This window comes from Chrysemys picta, chromosome 18, assembly GCF_011386835.1.
Source record: "Chrysemys picta bellii isolate R12L10 chromosome 18, ASM1138683v2, whole genome shotgun sequence".
NCBI classification, from domain to species: domain Eukaryota; kingdom Metazoa; phylum Chordata; order Testudines; family Emydidae; genus Chrysemys; species Chrysemys picta.
In genome coordinates, this window is record NC_088808.1 from 16,530,322 (window position 1) to 16,550,134 (window position 19,813).

At 41.9% G+C, this 19,813-nt stretch overlaps 1 protein-coding gene across 1 annotated transcript in view; it reads left to right on the forward strand.

Annotated features, from left to right (window-relative positions):
- The first annotated feature begins 3,011 nt into the window (after positions 1-3,011).
- Positions 3,012-19,813, forward strand: part of CFAP77 (cilia and flagella associated protein 77) — a 94,216-nt gene continuing 77,414 nt past the window's right edge. The window contains exon 1 of the mRNA XM_065572152.1: positions 3,012-3,412. Within this exon, the coding sequence (XP_065428224.1) occupies positions 3,242-3,412 (171 nt within the window). The 5' untranslated portion in view covers positions 3,012-3,241. The remainder of the gene's footprint in view (positions 3,413-19,813) is intronic.

A 19,813-nucleotide genomic window follows, 5' to 3' on the forward strand; every position in this document is an offset into this window, starting at 1 on the left:
AACCGGCCTGGGACCCTGCCTACAGCTTCCTGGAAACCTGCCTGGGAAGCTGCTTTGGTTGGCAGGAAGGTCAAAAGTAAAAACGTGGCCAGAAACTGTGCTTTAAATATTCCAATTCTAGGTTTGTGTGAGCAACACAGGTGAGAAAATGTTTTAAAGCGACCATGTAATTAGCTGGTGGGAAGGCCTGATCCTGCAAATCACTTTACCCGGACACAGTGCACCTGCCTGCAGTAAATTAGAGGATCAGTAGAGCCCTGAAAATCTGTGGATGTCCATGCATGGGAAGAGTTACAGATTTTGTATCTGCACAGGGCTCTAAGGATCAGGGATCTTGGTTGTGCATTGTAACATGCATTTTTTTTCCTACACGACTATTAATGCAGTATAGAAGTTTCAAAGACTTGATTTTTAAAAAAAAGAACTTGCACAGTTGAGGTGCAGCAGGATTGGTAACTGATCATTATCCTTTCCTGTTTTACTTATGCACTTATATTTTGTGCTTTAAGGTGGTAGTATATTGTCCTAAAATTCTCTTAATAAAGCTTTGAAATTGATTAAGCTTGCTAAATTGGTGTGGACCATGTTTTTCCACCCAACAATATTTAACCAGATATTAACAATAGATCATAGTATGAGTCCAGCTCAAGGAGAGTGGTAAGATGAGCAGTTCCTCAATATAATCATCCACATGTGCTTCTTTTACTAGTTACAACTTCAACTCAGGCATCAGATGGCTCTCCTCTTGTCCCTCCCTCTCTGACAGTCTGGCTGCAAGCTAACAGCAGACAGAATTCCAGCAAATCCTGATGAGTCTACTTTAACAGCTTCCCATTTGTCTAGGGGTTCAAAATAGAGTTCAGAGGAGGGACAAGATGATTCAGTCTGGATGAAACTGAAGAAAAAGAATTCAAGCTTTCCTTGGCATTTTTAGCAAAGGGAACATAAAATCACTCTTGATAAAGGAAGATCAACTTTGGCAATTATAATGAAGTATGTGTCTCCCTCTCTACTATGTGATTTAAAACATTAAACATGTGTGTTCCTGTCTTGTAACTCTCCCTGACTCAATCCCCAGTAATATATTGACAGAAGATAATTTCAGATTAAAAGTAAAATATAAATTCTTACTCTGAAAAAAGATATTTTCAGCTCCTGTATTTCAAACTTGTTAATGTTGTTGTAGCCTTGTTGGTCCTGGGATATTAGAGAGATAAGGTAATACCTTTTACTGGACCAACTTCTGTTGGTGAGAGAGACAAGCTTGCTGGAAAGCAGCTTGTCTCTCTCACCAACAGAAGTTGGTCCAATAAAAGATATTACCTCATACACCTTGTCTCTCTGTTAGCACTTTGTATTGTCAGGTTGGGATTTAATCAGTTTCCCCTGTCATTTGTTGAGGCATTCACATGGAAAAGAAAGCACTGAAAAAAGAGGATTATAAAAATACCAAAGTTGGCTGGGGGTGGAGGGGAATCAGCTATATTACAGGATCCAGGTACTACATGATACGTTTCCCCCCATAATTGGCTAGGTTTCTGGGGGACAGTGTCCCTTGTAACATTGAGCTAAGGCAGCCCTTTAATCTCTGCATGGTTTTGGGGGAAGCAAATTGTAAGTTTTCAGAATGGAGAGGTAAATAGTGGTGTCCCCCAGGGGTCTGTTCTGGGACCAGTCCTATTCAACATATTCATAAATGATCTGGAAAAGGGGGTAAACAGGGAGGTGGCAAAATTTGCAGATGATACAAAATTACTAAAGATAGTTAAGACCCAGGCAGACTGTGAAGAGCTATAAAAGGATCTCTCAAAACTGGGTGATTGGGTAACAAAATGGCAGATGAAATTTAATGTTGATAAATGCAAAGTAATGAACGTTGGAAAGCACAATCCCAACTATACATATAAAATGATGGGGTCTAAATTAGTTGTTACCACTCAAGAAAGAGATCTTGGAGTCACTGTGGATAGTTCTCTGAAAACATCCACTCAATGTGCAGCGGCAGTCAAAAAAGCGAACAAAATGCTGGGAATAATTAAGAAAGGGATAAATAATAGGACAGAAAATATGTTGCCTCTATATAAATCCATAGTACTCCCACATCTCGAATACTGTGTACAGATGTGGTCACGCCATCTCAAAAAAGATATATTGGAATTGGAAAAGGTTCAGAAAAGGGCAACAAAAATTATTAGGGGTATAGAACGGCTTCTGTATGAGGAGAGATTAATAAGACTGGGACTTTTCAGCTTGGAAAAGAGACGGCTAAGGGGAGATATGATTGCGGTCTATAAAATCATGACGGGTGTAGAGAAAGTAGATAAGGAAGTGTTATTTACTACTTCTTACAACACAAGAACTAGGGGTCACCAAATGAAATTAATAGGCAGCAGGTTTAAAACAAATAAAAGGAAGTATTTCTTCACACAACGCACAGTCAACCTGTGGAACTCTTTGCCAGAGGATGTTGTAAAGGCCAAGACCATAACAGGGTTCAAAAAAGAACTAAATAAGTTCATGGAGTTCAGGTCCATCAGTGGCAATTAGCCAGGATGGGCAGGGATGGAGTCCCTAGCCTCTGTTTGCCAGAAGCTGGGCAGGAGCGACAGGGGATGTATCACTTGATGATTACCTGTTCTGTTCACTCCCTCTGTGGCACCTGGCATTGGCCACTGTCAGAAGACAGGATACTGGTCTAGATGGATCTTTGGTCTGACCCAGTGTGTCCGTTCTTATGTACTTTGATGACCCAGGTTTCCTCCTCTATCTGCTGCTGCTTTGGAACAGCAAAAGGCTCGTGAAAGGGCCAGTTCCCCAGCAGGGCAGGCACCGGGGTCAAAACTTGCTCGGGAGGGAGGAGGCCGGGTGTGCCTGGGGACACACACACCCCCCTTAGTAATTTTCCCCGCCCCCAAGTCCTTCCTTACTATAGCCTTTACAGAGCCGGTTAGCGTCCTTCGTTGTCCTGGCAACGGGCCGCTCCATCACTGCGGGGGGGGGTGTCTCATAGCGATCCCTATTGCCCCCCCCTCGAGTTGTAGCCCCGGTGGGGTGGGTCTCAGGGCCGGGGTCTCTGCCTCTCTTCTGTCTCTGCGCCCGCAGGGTGCCCCTGCCCCCGGTGTGTGTGTGGGGGGTGTCTCCGCTTTCCCTCTCCCGAACCTGCCCCCCCGCGCCTGGTGCGGTCTAGGGCGCCGGGAGCCAGCGGCCCCGCGTTCCCGAGCGCCGAAGCAGAACCCCGGCCATGGCGGCGGCCACCAGCGGCCCCAAGGAGCTCCCCCGGCGCCGCAGCGCCAGCCAGATCTGTCCTCCGCCGCGGCGGCCCAGGACCCTGGCCGAAGTGCAGCCGGGCAGCGAGAACGAGCGGCTGGGGGTGGCCCGAGACAGCATGGTGCAGAACCCGCTTATAGCCAAGGTGAGGGGCACCCCCGGCAGAGATCCCCCATAGACACCCCCCGCCTGGGTAACCTCAACCCCAAACACCCACCTTCCCCCAGACAGCATGGTGCAGAACCCGCTTATAGCCAAGGTGAGGGGCACCCCCGGCAGAGATCCCCCATAGACACCCCCCGCCTGGGTAACCTCAACCCCAAACACCCACCTTCCCCCAGACAGCATAGTGCAGAACCTGCTCATAGCCAAGGTGAGAGAGGCACCCCCCGCCTGGGCAGAGGGTGACCCCACCCAGCCTGGGGATAACCCCTACCCCAAACATCCACCTTCCCCCAGACAGCATGGTGCAGAACTCGCTCATAGCGAAGGTGAGAGGCACCCCCGGCAGAGATCCCCCATAGACACCCCCCGCCGGGGCAGAGGGAAACCCCACCCAGCCTGGGGTGAACCCCTGTCCCAAATACCCACCTTCCCCCAGACTGCACAGTGAAGACCCCACTCAGAGCCAAGGAGAGGGGCAACCCTCCCTAGGAGCCCCTAGATACAACCCTCCCCCATCATAGAGCCCTCCAGGACCCTCCTCACTCCATCCTCCACCCTAAGTGAGCAACCCCTCCTCCAGTAGATTTCACACTTCCGGGGACAGTATGGTGCAGAATCAACTTGTTTTCAAGGTACTTGGGAGCCCACCTCCTTGGAAGACACTCCATCCATGTCCCCCAAGGATAAGAAAGAGCCTCATGAAAAAGAAAGAGTCACACACCTCTCCCAGGGGAACACAGAGCTAGTTCCTGAACTTCCATTACTGGAGGGGAGGCTCCATGGTTCCCAAGTCCTACTAAGGAGTCCCCCCGCCCAGCAGAAAATGGTCCAGATTACACCACAACCAAAGTAACCTCTTCCTCTCCCCCCGCTGCCAAGAAAGGGTAAATAGAAATGCCAGATTATGTAGTAGCAGGGTAAGTTTACTATATTACTATGATAAAGACCAGTGACCTTGATCTCCCTGACATAGTAAAGTTGTTGAGCAGTGACAGCATGTTTGTAAGTATTGAAGAGCAGTGTTTGCTGGTGCAGTTTTAAACACTAGAGAGCAGCATTTAATACATTTATATCATGCAATGGTGTCCTCCTCTTACTAATGCTGAGATGCAAGTGATCTCTGAAAATAAACTTTCCAGGCAGAGAGGAGTTGTGAAAATACTTGTTAAAATACAATTACCTACTAATATATGTTGGTATTTTGAAACAAGCTTTCCATTGGGGTAAACACTTTTAGATCTGTTAATTTTTCAACAATAAACAGAATTTACACTATAACAATAACAATTACAAGAGTACTAGTAAAACAAACACAGTTTTCAAAATGAAATATTGGGAAAGGGGGAGACTAAAAGAAAAGAAACCCCCATCTCTATATATTAGTGACAGAAAATGTTAATTCTCTCTCTCTCACTCAAGGAGATTAGTATCTTTTCATTAATAATCAGGAACAGGGCTTAGTGGTCCAAAAATAGTAATGCAATAATAGTTTGCCTTTCTATAATACCTTTCATCTCAGGATCTCAAAGCATTTTACAAATATTAACTGAGCCTCAACATCCGTGGAAGGTAGTTACGGGACATACAGAGATCGTAAACTACTGAAATGCAGGTGCCGGATGTGGTAGCTGTTTATCAGCACCTAGCAACACTAAACAATAATGGAGGGCAAGAGGTGAAGAAAAATCCTGCATCCCGTTGTAAATTTAGAGGATGGATTTAGCTTAGCCTGGTATAAGCCCTAAGTTGACATTTTAGCCAGAGAACAAGGGTTAAAACCACTTCTGAGACCTCCAGTCTTCTTGGCCATATCAGCTCAGCTTATGTCTTTCTGAGGTGGATAAATTGAACTTCATGCAGTTTCCTGTGAGTGCCTTTCAGACTAGACCTTAGAAATGGAGGTTCTGTGTGGACACTAAATATCCTATGGTACTCTTCGTGGCAAGGTTTGCCCCAGTGTCCTTGGGTAAAGTATCATTTCCCTCTCCTTTTGTGCCTTGTGTTGTGTGTCTGTTACTTACCTTACATCCTAGAATTGGCTGCATTTCAGTACTCTTGTACATACATAATTTGTGCTTTGGGTCCCGTCCCCCCCCAGTATCTTAAAATAGAAATAAGTCAGAAGGACATCCACAAAGCTTGTCTCAATGATCAGATCCTACACTGTGCCTCAGGCATCTCTTTACAGCAATTGTAAAAAGAGAGAGATCGTTCATTTAAAAAGCAATTTAACGTCGCCAATGATAGCAGGAAAAGGATTTCAGGGAGGGGAATAATCAGTTGGGAGTGGGAGGTGTTAGAAAATGAAAACGTGGCAAGTTTGCAGCTTTTCAGGGCTTGTGGGGCAGTGGAGAGGGGAATCCCGCAGTAAATATCAAACAGTGTAGCAACGTCTTAATCTGGGACTTGTAAGGTAGGAATGTGCTTATGGAAAGAAGGGGTTGTGAACTGTTACTTCTCATTTAAAAACAATAGAATGGAGAAGGGCACAGCCTACGTCACAAGTGGAAATGGGCCCAAATCAAAATTCCAGAGCAGAGCACTCCCCAAGCTCAGCTTTTCCCTAGTTACAAGTGAAAAATGAATTGCTGATTACATCTTACTTACATATCCACATAAGTTACCACAATGTTGTGCATGGCTGGCATGCTCTCAAGATCAAGACTAGAATAACAATGGGTGCTGACTGCACCTCAGGACTGAGGTACAACACCCCTGGGAGTTAGCTCAAAGAGTGACAGAGATCACACTGCTAAGATGCAGCCACTGGATTTGGTAGCTGTTTATCAACACCTAGCAACAATAAACAGGGATGCTTAGCGTCCTCTGGCAGGATGACTGTACAGTTAGGCTCTTGCTTCCTGGTTACTAAATTCACTGCAATTTGAAATGATTAAAAATGGTGTTTGTGATGTTTTTCTAGTCTCTGGCTTCTAGGCTTTCCTTTTAGTGCAATACTCAGGAAGAGTTTGGTAACCAGACTTCATCCATTGAGTATTCAGAGGGACTTGGGGCTGTTTTAAATTCCTCTCATGTTACTGCTGTAATATAGTAATCTCTTGCTAAATATATGTTTGCATATATTTATACACACTCATCGCTGCCGGATCTGAGCACCTTGTAAACCTTCTTGTATATCTCTTCTTTTGAATGAGACATTTCAGACTAGCCTTTTTCTGTCACCTTTTTCTTCAGTCATATTCATGCCAGTAAAATTCTGCTTCTGCACAGAAATCACCAAAGCCTGACTTTTGGGGGGCATTCCAAGTCTTTCAGCATTTTCATAAACACTGTTTGAATTACTGTTTATGCCTTTTTTTTAAAGTGATTTCAGTGAGTGTCTGCTCCATTTCTCCTCCTGTTTTGCATCTAATTTAAATGGAAGTTATATTTAATATCATCAAAGCGGTATGAATAAATTGAGGGCTTGTCATAAACATAAGCAAACAGCAGCTCTGGGACCCTACTCTTGAGGGGCTTCCGCAGCCTGTATGAATTTAGCAATATCACCCCTTTGGCAGTGGATTCAGAGCTGAAGGAAACCACTCACCACCAAATGCCCACGCACACTTCAGCACTGGGGTTTTTTAGCCTGATTTCTCCTCCGCAGCCTTTCTGGAACTTTGGGGCCCTGCACATCATAAGCTCAGCCCTGAGCAGACCTCAGTTTTGTAGGTATGAAAGAGTAACTGATTTGCTTTTCCCCCTGGCAGCCACTTGAATTACAGCTTTTGTCCTCTTGATGGCACTCGCAGAATAGCCTCAAGGATCAACCAACTCCTCGATTTCCAATCCTCAGCCAAGGGCTGGGGAAAAAATGCTGACCTATTAGTGTTCTTCCCTGCAGTACTGTGGGGCTGTGATTGCTTCTTGTTAGAGGATGAAGAGGAGAAGCAAGGTCTACCTCAGTCAATGCCAAGCCTCTCTTGAGTCAGCAGCATTGAGCAAATTGCAAGCAGTTTGACTGTGTCTGTGTTTTTTCCCTCTCTCCTCTTGGGGGCAGCCTCTCCTGCTTAATTTCCACATTTTACTACACCATACAGTGCTGCCATTGGCACCAATATAGTTCAGGTTGTGTCACTGTAGTTAGGGCTTGAGTTCCTTTTATAATCTCGCCCACCCCAATTCCATGGGGTTTATAGTTTAGCCGTAAAAATTCAGAGTTTTAAACATGATATAAAAACTTCCAGCCTTTCAGCAATTACATTTTTTTCTTTAAAAATCAACTTGGTGATTATAAAATGGGAGTACAAAGAAAAAAGTAGGTTTTTTTTTTTTTTTGCTTGTATCTCAAAACCAACTTCATTTTATAACCTGAAAATCTGAAGGCCGTTAACTCACCGGATCCTTCAGCTATGTTATCAAATGACAGTTCCTTTTGTTATAAGTGGAATTTGCCTGGGACAAGCTTGTACTACATTCCTTCCCTCTCTCCAACTAAAATTTTAGAAGGATTTTTATAAGGACAGATGTTAACAGATCACTATGATTTTTCTGTAACTAAAATGAGTCAATATTTTCCCCCTTTATTAAAAAAGATGTTAAATAATTATGTATTTATTTGAGAGTTAAGGTCATGCTCAGTTAAGGAGTAGCTACCGTGTATTGGGTAAAAGCACTTCTCACAATTAATGCACCTGTTTTCCATCAAAACAGGTATAAACAACCAATCTGCTGGATAAATTGTATGTTTACAAAAAAATATAAATTGGGATAATCCTGCCACTTATGTATCATATATCATAACTGATATGCATTTGTTACCCTGTACACAACATTATTATAGAGACAAAGCTTCCACTGAAGTCAATTTAAGAACTACAGAACTGGGCTTAGAGTTACATGTGTCACTATCGCTCAGTTGATAGGTCAGAGTTGCCACACAGGAGCCCTGTGGAGCTAGGGCCTACTAGCCTTGACAGAGCTACTTTAAAAATGTCTAAATATGCTGGCCTACATGAATGGGCAGGTCTGTCGGGGTCCCAGAGCTCAGGCTTCCTCACCACAAAAAAAAAACACCAGAGGTTTGCTAACCCTCTACGTGTACCAGAATCATGAGTCAACCTCCCTACGATCATCAGATTGGCTTAAAAAACATGACATTTTAAAAGCAACAGATCTCAGGTTCTTTTTATTTGCCTTCTGTTGTAGCATTGGGGGGGCAGGGGGAGGTCACATTTTTAAGCTTTTATCCATAGCCACAAAGGCTAGAAACTGCCTTTAAACAAAAAAATGCAAGCTAGGATATTCAGGCAATAACTTAAGTATGTGAGCTGAGGCTTTAAAAACAAGTAAAATATATCACGAAACTCCTGATAAAATCGTGAGCGATGACAATGCTGATCCCATCACCATTAGCCCTGCAGTCGCAGCAGAGAAATAATGGATTACGTGGGGCAGGGAGACTGAACTTCCAGTCCTTCCAAGTCAAAGTGAGATAGGGTGGGTAAAGCTAACTCGGCTGCTGCCCTTGGTCTGGCAATTCTGTGGATACACAGAGTACTTCAATTTCGAGGATCATCAGTCCAGAATCTTTCGCAGGGGCTCCACCTGGTCAGTAGGTATAGAACAGGCCGGAACCTTTCCCCAACATGGCATTCAGATTTATTTTTTCAAAAAGCCTCAGTAATATTGCTATCAGATACTCCTGAACAATCTGATTGGTTACAAACTAAGGCAACATGGAAAGTCACTCACAGAAGTAATGTTGTTTTCAGGGGCATAAGGGATAGGGAGGAAGAGGACAAGAAAGAAAAGCATATTGCATCAAGTTATAGTACACCCTGCAGAAACCCAGGAAACTAGGTTAAGGAAAGACATTAGCTATAAATATGTGTTGCGAGTGGGAAAGGCTATTTATTTCAACTTATAAAATGCACTAATCAAGGCTATCTCTAAGCACACCCATGAGTTATTGTTGGGTTACCCACCTTCATTTGCAGTTTGGGCCTCTGTTGGCACACGTGCATCCAGCATCGTCCTCTTAACAGTTTTTTGTATGTACTGTAATGTAACTAATCATGAATTAGTTTCTTGTACCTATAGTTAAATCCGATTTCATATCTTCAACCTTCTTCCCTAATCATTCTCTTTTCTTAAGCACTCACGGCATAGTTATATCCATGTGCCACGGTAAAACTGCAACTGTCAACTAGTCTCACCAACCCCTCTGTCTTTGCATGAGCCAGTGTTACAAAGCCAAGATGCTCTGCTTCAATCACCCTAATAAGTAAGTCATGCCTATTTAGTGCACTGAGATTTAAAACTGCATTGCTGTGCCTTGTGACACTACTAGATTTACACCTTCACACTATTGTTTATTTTAGACATTTCTCCATAATTGTATCAGGGCACATTTACAAAAATTATAAAACATGATTGCTAGTAACTGGTAAAATAACCAGATCCCTGCTCCTCCTCCTTCTCAGACTAACCTAGGGTGGAATCCTGCAATTTTAACTCATGTAGGGAATCCGTACACAGCTTTATGTGAGTTGGAGGATTGGACCTTAAGTTACTAAAATAAGGGCTTCCTTTTAGAAAGGATCAACGCTACTGAAATTTACCAACATGTTCATAAACAATAACACAGCACATTAATGTTCATATGCATGTTAAAAAATGGTGTGAACATAGTGTCTTTGTGAAAGGTGACAGATTGACATACAGTAAAATCATCACTCTAACCACCGAACAGATATAGCATATTCAGCAACCGTTCAAGGTTTTACACACTGCCTCATATACATGCCTCCCCTGTGACCTGGAGTGACCAAATCTAGGAGTGAAATGATAGTTAACATAGGAACATAAGAATGGCCACACTGGGTCAGACCAATGGTCCATCTAGCCCAGTATCCTGTCTTCTAACAGTGGCTGGTGCCAGATGCTTCAGAAGGAACGAATAGAACAGGGCAATTATCAAGGGATGCATCCCCTGTCGTCCAGTCCCAGCTTCTGTCAGTCAGAGGTTTAGGGACATCCGGCCACATGGGATTGTGTCCCTGACCATCTTGGCTAGTAGCCATTGATGGATCTGTCCTCCATGAATTTATCTAGTTCTTTTTTGAACCCAGTTATACTTTTGGCCTTTACAACATCTCCTGGTGACGAGTTCCACACTTGACTGTGCGTTATGTGAAAAAGTACTTCTTTATGGTTGTTTTAAACCTGTTGCCTATTAATTTCATTGGGTGACCCCTGGTTCTTGTGTTATGTGAAGGGCTAAATAACACTTCCATACTCCCTTTCTCCAAACCATTCATGATTTTATGGATGTCTATCAGTTCCCTCCGTAGTTGTTTCTTTTCCAAGCTGAACAGTCCCAGTCTTTTTAATCTCTCATAGGGAAGCTGTTCCATACCCTAATAATTTTTGTTGCCCTTCTCTGTACCATTTCCAATTCTAATATATGTGTTTTTGAGATGGGGCAACTGGAACTTTGTGCAGTATTCAAGGGTGTACTATGGTTTGTGTAGTGGCCTGATGATATTTTCTGTCTTATTATCTATCAGTTTCTTAATGGTTCCTAACATTGTTAGCTTTTTTGACTGCCGCTGCACATTGGGAAGATGTTCAAGACTTCAGAGCCCATTCAGCCTTTGACCTCTCTGTGGTGGCTGCCAGGGAGAGGGCCAAATGTGACGTGGCGGTTGTTTATCTGTCATGACCTGGAATCCAGAGGCACTCTAAGTAACTTCCCCTTAATTATCAGTTTTGTTGGATTAAGTTATTGTTCTCTTTCCCAATTTCTGTATTGACTCAGTTATTCAGAACCAAGAAATCTCCTGTTCAAAACATCTTAAGGGGCCAAATCTTAGCTTGCCTTAGTAATGTGAGTATTCCCACTTATCTAAATCAGACTACACGCATGAGTGGAGTGAGCAGGGTTTGGCCCAAAGTCTTTGTTTATTTGATGTTAATTATTCTATTTACCCAAATTCTCTGCATGTAGTGCCTTCTGTACCTACCACTCAGGGACACTGAGGATTAATTAGTGTTTGTGCGGCATTTTGAGTCCTAAATATTATGATTATATTATTGCCATCCAAGGCCAACATTATATTTTTAAAAGTGTGTTCCAAGAAATCTATAGAGTGTAGCTCAATAATTAATTAGATAAATACATTAATGTAGGGCTGGGTCGTTGAGTAATCATTTGACTGGTTTCTGAGCTTTGTTTCACCAGTTCACTGACTTCTAAGGGTTCTCTTCTCAGCATGAACTGATCTCAGTTTTAAAACATAAATTATTTGGTACCCAAGAAGTTAAACTCCCAGTGTGCTTCAGTGCCATCCCACATCTTACATGGTCACTGTTGAGATTAATAAGGCATTTCAAAGTAGTAAATAAATATTCTTTACAAATGAAAATGCTGCATTTTTCTCACAATAATTTAAAGGCACATCAGGGTTCAGGCTAGAAACTGACAAATGTGGGTCAGTGGTCAGAGGAGTTAGTTACTAGTAGCACATTAAATGGAAAGTTGCTCACCCAAAAGGATTGCATAGAGCAGGGGTTCTCAAACTGGGGGTCGGGACCCCTCAGGGCGTTGTGAGGTTCTTACATGGGGTGTCAGCCTCCACCCCAAACCCCACTTTGCTTCCTGCATTTATAATGGTGTTAAATATATTAAACAGTGTTTTTAATTGATGGTGGGGGGGTCCGCACTCAGAGGCTTGCTATGTGAAAGGGGTCACCAGTACAAAAGTTTGAGAATCACTGGCATAGAGTATATAAAAGAATGAGCAAGAGGGAGTTTTGATCCTTTATGTGAACCAAACAATACAAATTGGTGAGACCAATAAACCCATAGACATCACAAGGTGAAAGCCTTTATGTTGATGAAAATCTCTTTTGTTTTTCTGTCTAATACAATGGAAATAAAGACTCAAAGATGCTTTGATTTAAAGATGCAGTATTAAAATTAGGCAGTACAATAATAACCATTAGACTGGATTGTTGTAATAGTGTAATCATAATGGCAGTGTTGTCATAGCAGAGAACATCTACACTGCCTCTTGTGAGAACCTTCAGTGCTGGGAAATCTCAAAGAAATTAAGCTAAAGGAGGACAGAACGTAGCTGGAAGAGAAAAAAGGTCACAAATGGAGCCATGCATAAAATGAGGCTGTAATGCCACTAAGTGCAGCTGGAGCGGTGTCAAGCTGTAACGTTTTGTGACAAACCTAAGACTTGGACTGTGTCGTTTGAAAGATTGAAGAAGCTTTTGGGCTAGCAACCAGTTTATGGCGTGGACCCAAAACCATGCCAAACCAGGGTGATTGTTGTTTTCTTGGTGTTCTCAGATTAATTCAAATTCCAAGTGAAACTCAGAGGGAGTGAGCCCCTTTTAAATAGAGGAGAGAGGTCTTCAAAATCGGCCAGCACCACTCAGTTTCTCACAGTTCTTTTTAAAGTATATTCCCCTCTGCTAGTTCAACCAAATACTTGATGATACCACCTCATTCACATGCCTTTCTCCAGAGGCAGAGAACCCAGCAGCTTGAGAGCAACACCTTAGACTCCACTAAAAGAAACTCATAAGAACACAATAACAGCCCTACCTACTGGAACAAAAAAACCCAGCACCTCTGGAAGAGCCGGAAGAAAGCAAGCTGAGCATACAGTAAAAAAAACCTGAAGAGGCTCAAATAAGGAATTGCAACATCCAGAAGAAATAAGAACTACACAATAGGGAAGGCAAGAAAAATTCTCAAGCACACAGGTATATTTCTAGTTTCCTGGAGGAAAGTCATAAGAGCATCTCTTTATTTTTAGAGGATTTACTACAGTGAAAATAATTTGTCCATCTTTCCATGTACTGGATGGCAGAAGATAGATCAAACCAAATGCCATTACAAAGGTCTTAGGGACCAATTTTTTATTTCAACATTTTGAGAGTGAGTCACACTTTCTTAAAAGGCAAAAACCCCTTACCATACCAATTCCCTTAGGCTAGGTATTATGTTTATTTATTGTATCTAAAATCTTTGTAATCTTGCAGTAATGATTTAGTTCTCACCTTGGCCACTCACTCTATATAGATTAGACAAAGTCCTGAATTTTCAAGGATGTTCTGACTTTAACTTTTACAATTCTTTAAAATAAAGTACATTGCATTGTAACTTTTTGTTTGCATTTGTTTTGATTTAGAATTGATTTAAAGCAACCCTGTCAAATGAAACTTGGACCAAAATTTTAGATAAATAAATCAGTAGAAATATATATTCCATACCATGTTTATTTTATATATACATATATTTTAATACCAGTGGAAATATTTATTTTTAAACAGACATCCCCTTCTGTGATTGCAACCCAAAATCAGAGCACTTGGAACCTGCAAGTGAAACTTGATTAAAAGGAAAAGTGAAACTGCCTTCACCAAGTTCTCAAGCTAAGAGAACGGCGACTGTTCAAAGTGAACTAAAGACTATTTAGTGAAGAGCAATTTGGATTTTTTTTTTTAAATCTGCTTTCATTATGCTTATTGTGTAACACAGATAAAGAGATTTCTGTGTTTGCAGTATGATTTTTAAGCTGGCAATGTCCCTTTTAAGTTTGCTTTCGTATGATTCATTCAGCTTTCCTCCATGGTTGCTACGTGTCCCCTTCCATAGTCCCATGAGACACCGATCAGCTGGCCAGGAGGCGATTGTAAGGCCAATAATTACCATGTATTATTGTGTGTTAAAGCACTAATACACACTGAAATGTAAGTTTCCTCTCACATCCAAAAAAAAAAAATGTATCTTATTCTCTCTGTCTGTCTCCACCCCTCTCTTCCTTTCCTTTTCCACCCAGAGCCACTGTTATGGGCTCCCTCACTATCTGTGCTTCCATAATCAGAGACATAAAATTGTTATCAGATTAGCCCCAGCAATGAAAAGCACAGTCCCAGATCACACTCACAGTTAGTTAGCATTTAGATAGGCTGGGACAGGGGTCTGTACAATAGGCATCAAAGCTGAACTCTTGGTGCAGCAAGAGGGATTAATTTCTTTAACCAACATGCCTGATCTGGCCTATCTCATTACCCTGCCTTGTCAGTGTCGATGTTAGATTTGATTGAAGATTATACCATTTAGGCCTTTCCCCTGTTTTCCACAGAAATCAGGCCTATTGAATTGCACATTCTTCCATGGGCCCCCGTCAATACTCAGTGGCCTGAGCCTCTAATTCTGCTTCATTTAAACTTCATCAACTTTTCCAATCAAGTGGAAGGATCTGAAATAGGCTCCGTAAGCAGAAAGGCCCTTTTTCCTTTTGTCAGATAATTTATTCTGTTCTCTCTTCCCCCCCCCCCCCGCTCTCCCCCTCTCTCTCTTTTTCTTCTTTTCGCTCCCCTTCCCTGATGCTGAAAATGAGATTACAGTATTTAAATGACTATGATAATCAATCGGGGGACCTTGAGCCAAGATTGAGGTTAATTTTTCTTAGCAGAACAAAGAAGCGTGATGCCTTTGGGGATTTGAAGGTGCAATCTGTGTTTCATGCTTGTGTTTTTCCCCCCCTAAAATTGCAGTTTTAGGAGTCTTTTCTTGTTACTAACTAGGCAGTTGTTGTGATTTTTAACGGAGGCAACCCCTAAGAGAGAAGAAATGTAATTTTGAGCTTATAAACAGCTAACGGCCTTCAATCAACAATTTTAATAGGAAAAAAAGTCACTCACATAGTATGACTACAGATCTAATGAAAGTGCTATAATTTACCTTATTTATTTTTAAACATACTTTGAATAATTTTCCACAGTGTTATAACTAGTAATTACAGCCTACATTGTGCTGCTCTAAACTTTTGAATGAATAGCCCTTTCATTCAGCTATACTCTGCACTTTGGCAGCTTTTTGCTACCTGGAAAAAGTTGAAGTTCATCATGTTTTTGTTAGTTGGAAATAGGATCACTATGATCTTCCTTAAAACCCACACAGAAATGGCTTATTAAATTATTAATGTATTTTTAGTTGTAACAAGTGGCCATTCACTCCTACAGCTCTTTCCCCTACCTTTCTTAAGAAAAGGAAAAGAGAAACATGTATTTCTTTGCTTCCATCCCAGCTGTCTTGTCAGAACTGTTTTACATGCTGCCACCCAATGTTATCTTTTATTTGTGTCAGGAGAGAGGATTTGACAAGTTCAGTACACAATGTTCATTTGGCAAGGCAAATTTTTCATACCAATTTTGAGTAGAAAATGAAACCATCTTTCAACAGAATGAGCAACATCATTTTTGGACAGACTTATTATGAGGGGAAGGATTGCAAAACTTTATTTCCCTACACGATCCTGAAAATCCTGGAAATAATACATTTTGTAAAAAATGTACCATTGTTTCTTGAGGCCATCAATTTGTTTTAGAAATAAAAAATCACCCCAAAACGTAGTCAGGAAAGTGCAGCCCCTCTGTGCTAATCAGATGCTGCTGAAATTGGTTGCATCATAGATAATGTGGCTTTGTTTCAAATCTTTTAAACTGTCAAAAGGTTGGGAAAGGCAGATTGACTTCAGAAATGTGTCAGCATTCACCAAGAAGAATGTTCATTAATCAATAGCAGTAAAAGATGAGAGATTCAAAGGTGCCTGAGGAAATTAGGTGCCATGTCCCATAGAATTGCAATGGAATCTGGGTGCTTGACCCTCTTAGGATCCTTTGAGAATCCCAACTGTAATTTCTGGCTGTAGTAAGAACTATGAACAATCCCATAAGAGGAAAAGTCTAGTGGTAAATTCTATTGTCTCATTGTTTCCATGTGCTCCCCCAACTGTATGTATCCACTTGTTGTAATTTAGACTGTAAGCTCTATGGGGCAGGGACTGTCTTATTGGTCTGTGTTTGTACAGCACTTAGCACCAATGGGGTCCAGGACTGGGATTCCTAGTTGCTACCGCAATAGGAATCATAAATAATAAGAGATTAGATAGCTAAATATTTACTAAAGACAAATGTGTATTTAAAAAGGAATGGTCAGAACCATATTTTAGAAACACCTATCAGAGTTTAAATATCTCCATTGAGGTTTGGATTCATCCCAGTGCACAGGGCCCACACCAGGTCCTACCTGCCATTTAAGTACCAAATTCAACAGCTTAGGACCACATCGTGCATGAGCTACGTGTCGCCACAGGAGTCCACCTTTGGATGTTTGGAGGTAAACAGGATGAAGTTTAACAAAGAGAAATGCAAAGTGCTCCACCTAGGAAGGAAAAATCAGTTTCACACATACAGAATGGGAAGAGACTGTCTAGGAAGGAGTACGGCAGAAAGGGATCTAGGTGTTATAGTGGATCACAAGCTAAATATGAGTCAACAGTGTGATGCTGTTGCAAAAAAAGCAAACATGATTCTGGGATGTATTAACAGGTGTCTTGTGAGCAAGACACGAGAAGTCATTCTTCCACTCTACTCTGCTCTGGTTAGGCCTCAGCTGGAGTATTGTGTCCAGTTCTGGGCACCGCATTTTAAAAAAGATGTGGAGAAATTGGAGCGGGTCCAGAGAAGAGCAACAAGAATGATTAAAGATCTTGAGAACATGACCTATGAAGGAAGGCTGAAAGAATTGGGTTTGTTTAGTTTGGAAAAGAGAAGACTGAGAGGGGACATGATAGCAGTTTTCAGGTATTTAAAAGGGTGTCATAAGGAGGAGGGAGAAAACTTGTTCACCTTAGCCTCTAAGGATAGAACCAGAAGCAATGGGTTTAAACTGCAGCAAGGGAGGTCTAGGTTGGACATTAGGAAAAAGTTCCTAACTGTCAGGGTGGTTAAACACTGGAATAAATTGCCTAGGGAGGTTGTGGAATCTCCATCTCTGGAGATATTTAAGAGTAGGTTAGATAAATGTCTATCAGGGATGGTCTAGACAGTATTTGGTCCTGCCATGCGGGCAGGGGACTGGACTCGATGACCTCTCGAGGTCCCTTCCAGTCCTAGAATCTATGAATCTATGAATCTATGTTGTGGAGGGCCTCAAATGAGCCCTCCGCAGATGGTGAATTTCACCCCCTGTAAATAGGTCTGTCATCTCTGCCACTGAGGTGATTGTCATTATAAAAGAGACTTCCCAGCAAAGCCCCATTTGATGCAGGAAGGAAGGACCCTGCTTACCCTTTAGAAAGTAGCAGAAATTGGAAAGATTCAATGCTATTGCAAAGTAAGTTTGTAAATGAACCAATGTACTTATTTAAAAAACATTAAAGAACATATCTTACAACAAGCTTCAATCTTTCAGCTTTCCAGTGTTTTCTTGTGAGAGGAGGTTAGGGCTGCTGGATCCTTGTAATTGCTGATCCAGTGACCCACCCCCAACATGGGCTTTCCATACCAGGGCAAATGTCACTCTTTGGGATTCCAATCTCTCCTGTTGTACAGAATTTTCTCCAATGGAGACATGCATGCAACTGTAGATTCCTCCATGCTAGGCCCTCTGCACCTGTAAGCCTTTAAGGTTTGATTTTGCTCCCGGGAAATCCCAAGTGCCACACCTCCCACAGTGCTCAATGAGAGTTGAGAGCACTCGGCATAGGGCCCTTAATGAATTTCGCCCATAATAAAACAGGAAGTGGCCCATGGATCCTAGTCACTATGTACCTGAAAGAGCGCCTCACTTAGCCTCTCAGTTACCAACCTCATTTGGGGCAATAGTTTGCAATGACATTTTCCTCTCTTTAAGCAAATGTTGACTCACCATGGGGGAATTAAAACTCCATTAGATGTTGCCAAATTGTACTGCAGACCCCATTACAGTGGTTGAGTTGCAATTAATTGGTTTCCTCAGATATTACTTAATTCAGAGAAAGGGGGATGGAAGGGAAAGACAAGACTGATCTAAACAATAATTTCCTAAAATGACATAATCTAAATAAACTAATGAAGTGATTACATAGTTATTAATCTCAATATAAAGCAGAGTCAGAACAAATATTGGGTACATAACAATTTTAAAATATAGTAGAGTTAGTATCCACTCTGGTTCTAGTCATCATAAAGCAATCAGCCTGTGTATATAAAATGGATGATGTCTTAGCACATTAATTATATTTTATGTGAAAAACTGCCACTTCAGAGGATAACCGGCCCCTACTTTTGTTTAGCTCTATTGTTTGTGTCGCTGTACTATAACTTTCTAATAACTGAGTTTAAGGTGGCATCTGCAGATTTGTTGACTTCAAAAAAGTTTTGTTAATTTTGTGTTTTAAACAAATTAGAACACAGTAACAGCAAATGGAGATACTAAGTATAAACGTGTGCTGCCGTTACTAGTCATTTTGTAACAGTCGCATCTGTAATATATTCCATGATGTGATAGCCATGTCGGTCCCAGGATATTAGAGAGACAAGGTGGGTGAGGTAATATCTTTTATTGGACCAACTTCTGTTGGTGAGACACACAAACTTGGAAGTTTGGAAAGACAAACCTGTCTCTCTCACCAACAGAAGTTGGTCCAATAAAAGATATTAACTCACCCATCTTGTCTCTCTAATATATGCCATGAGTCAAATGCCACCCACTGTTTCCCCCCTGGTATGAACGGTCCCGAAAGCACAGCCTCTTTAGTTGCACAGGGAGAGAGGCAGATCAGAGAAGAGCCATGCAAGAGTGAATCTGTGATGTCACCCACTGAGGAAAAGGGGCCAAATTGTGTGGCCAGTGGATCTCCATAATTTGTCTGTCCAGTGTACTCTGTACAAAGGGGCATTCAGGAGCTGTTACTCTAAGGCACCTCTCTCTCAATTAGCTGAGCATAGCTCAGTGGTTTGAGCATTGGCCTGCTAAACCCAGGGTTATGAGTTCAATCCTTGAGGGGGCCACTTAGGGATCTGGGGCAAAATCAGTACTTGGTCCTGCTAGTGAAGGCAGGGGGCTGGACTCAATGACCTTTCAAGGTCCCCTCCAGTTCTAGGAGATAGGATATCCATGTACTATAGTAGTGGCTGCAAAACAGCTCTCTCACGTCCTGCTGCCAGGGAGAGGATTTTGTCTCTTCCAGCTCGTATGTAATTCCTCTGTGTGAGGCTCATTTACTCAGGTTATGGGGGTAGGAAAGCATTTGACTCTATGAAAATAAATAGGCCATATAATGTTTTAAAAGATGCTATAGGAAAATTACTGAGTGGATGTATCTAATTTTTAATTTAAAGTTTTTACACAAAGTTATTATTTATCACCACCCTCAGTTTTTAGGTGAATTTAGCACTTGTACTCATTGGAAATTGACAGCCCTTGAAATTGGAGGCTTGCAGCTTGGGCATCAGCAGTGCAAGCTTCCCTCACATTGGCCTCTGCAAATATACCTTAATTTTGATGATCAACCTCTAGTGACAATAGTTCAGGTTGTGACCCATTCAGTCCGTGGTCTGTCTCCAGAGATTGCCAATTAGTGCA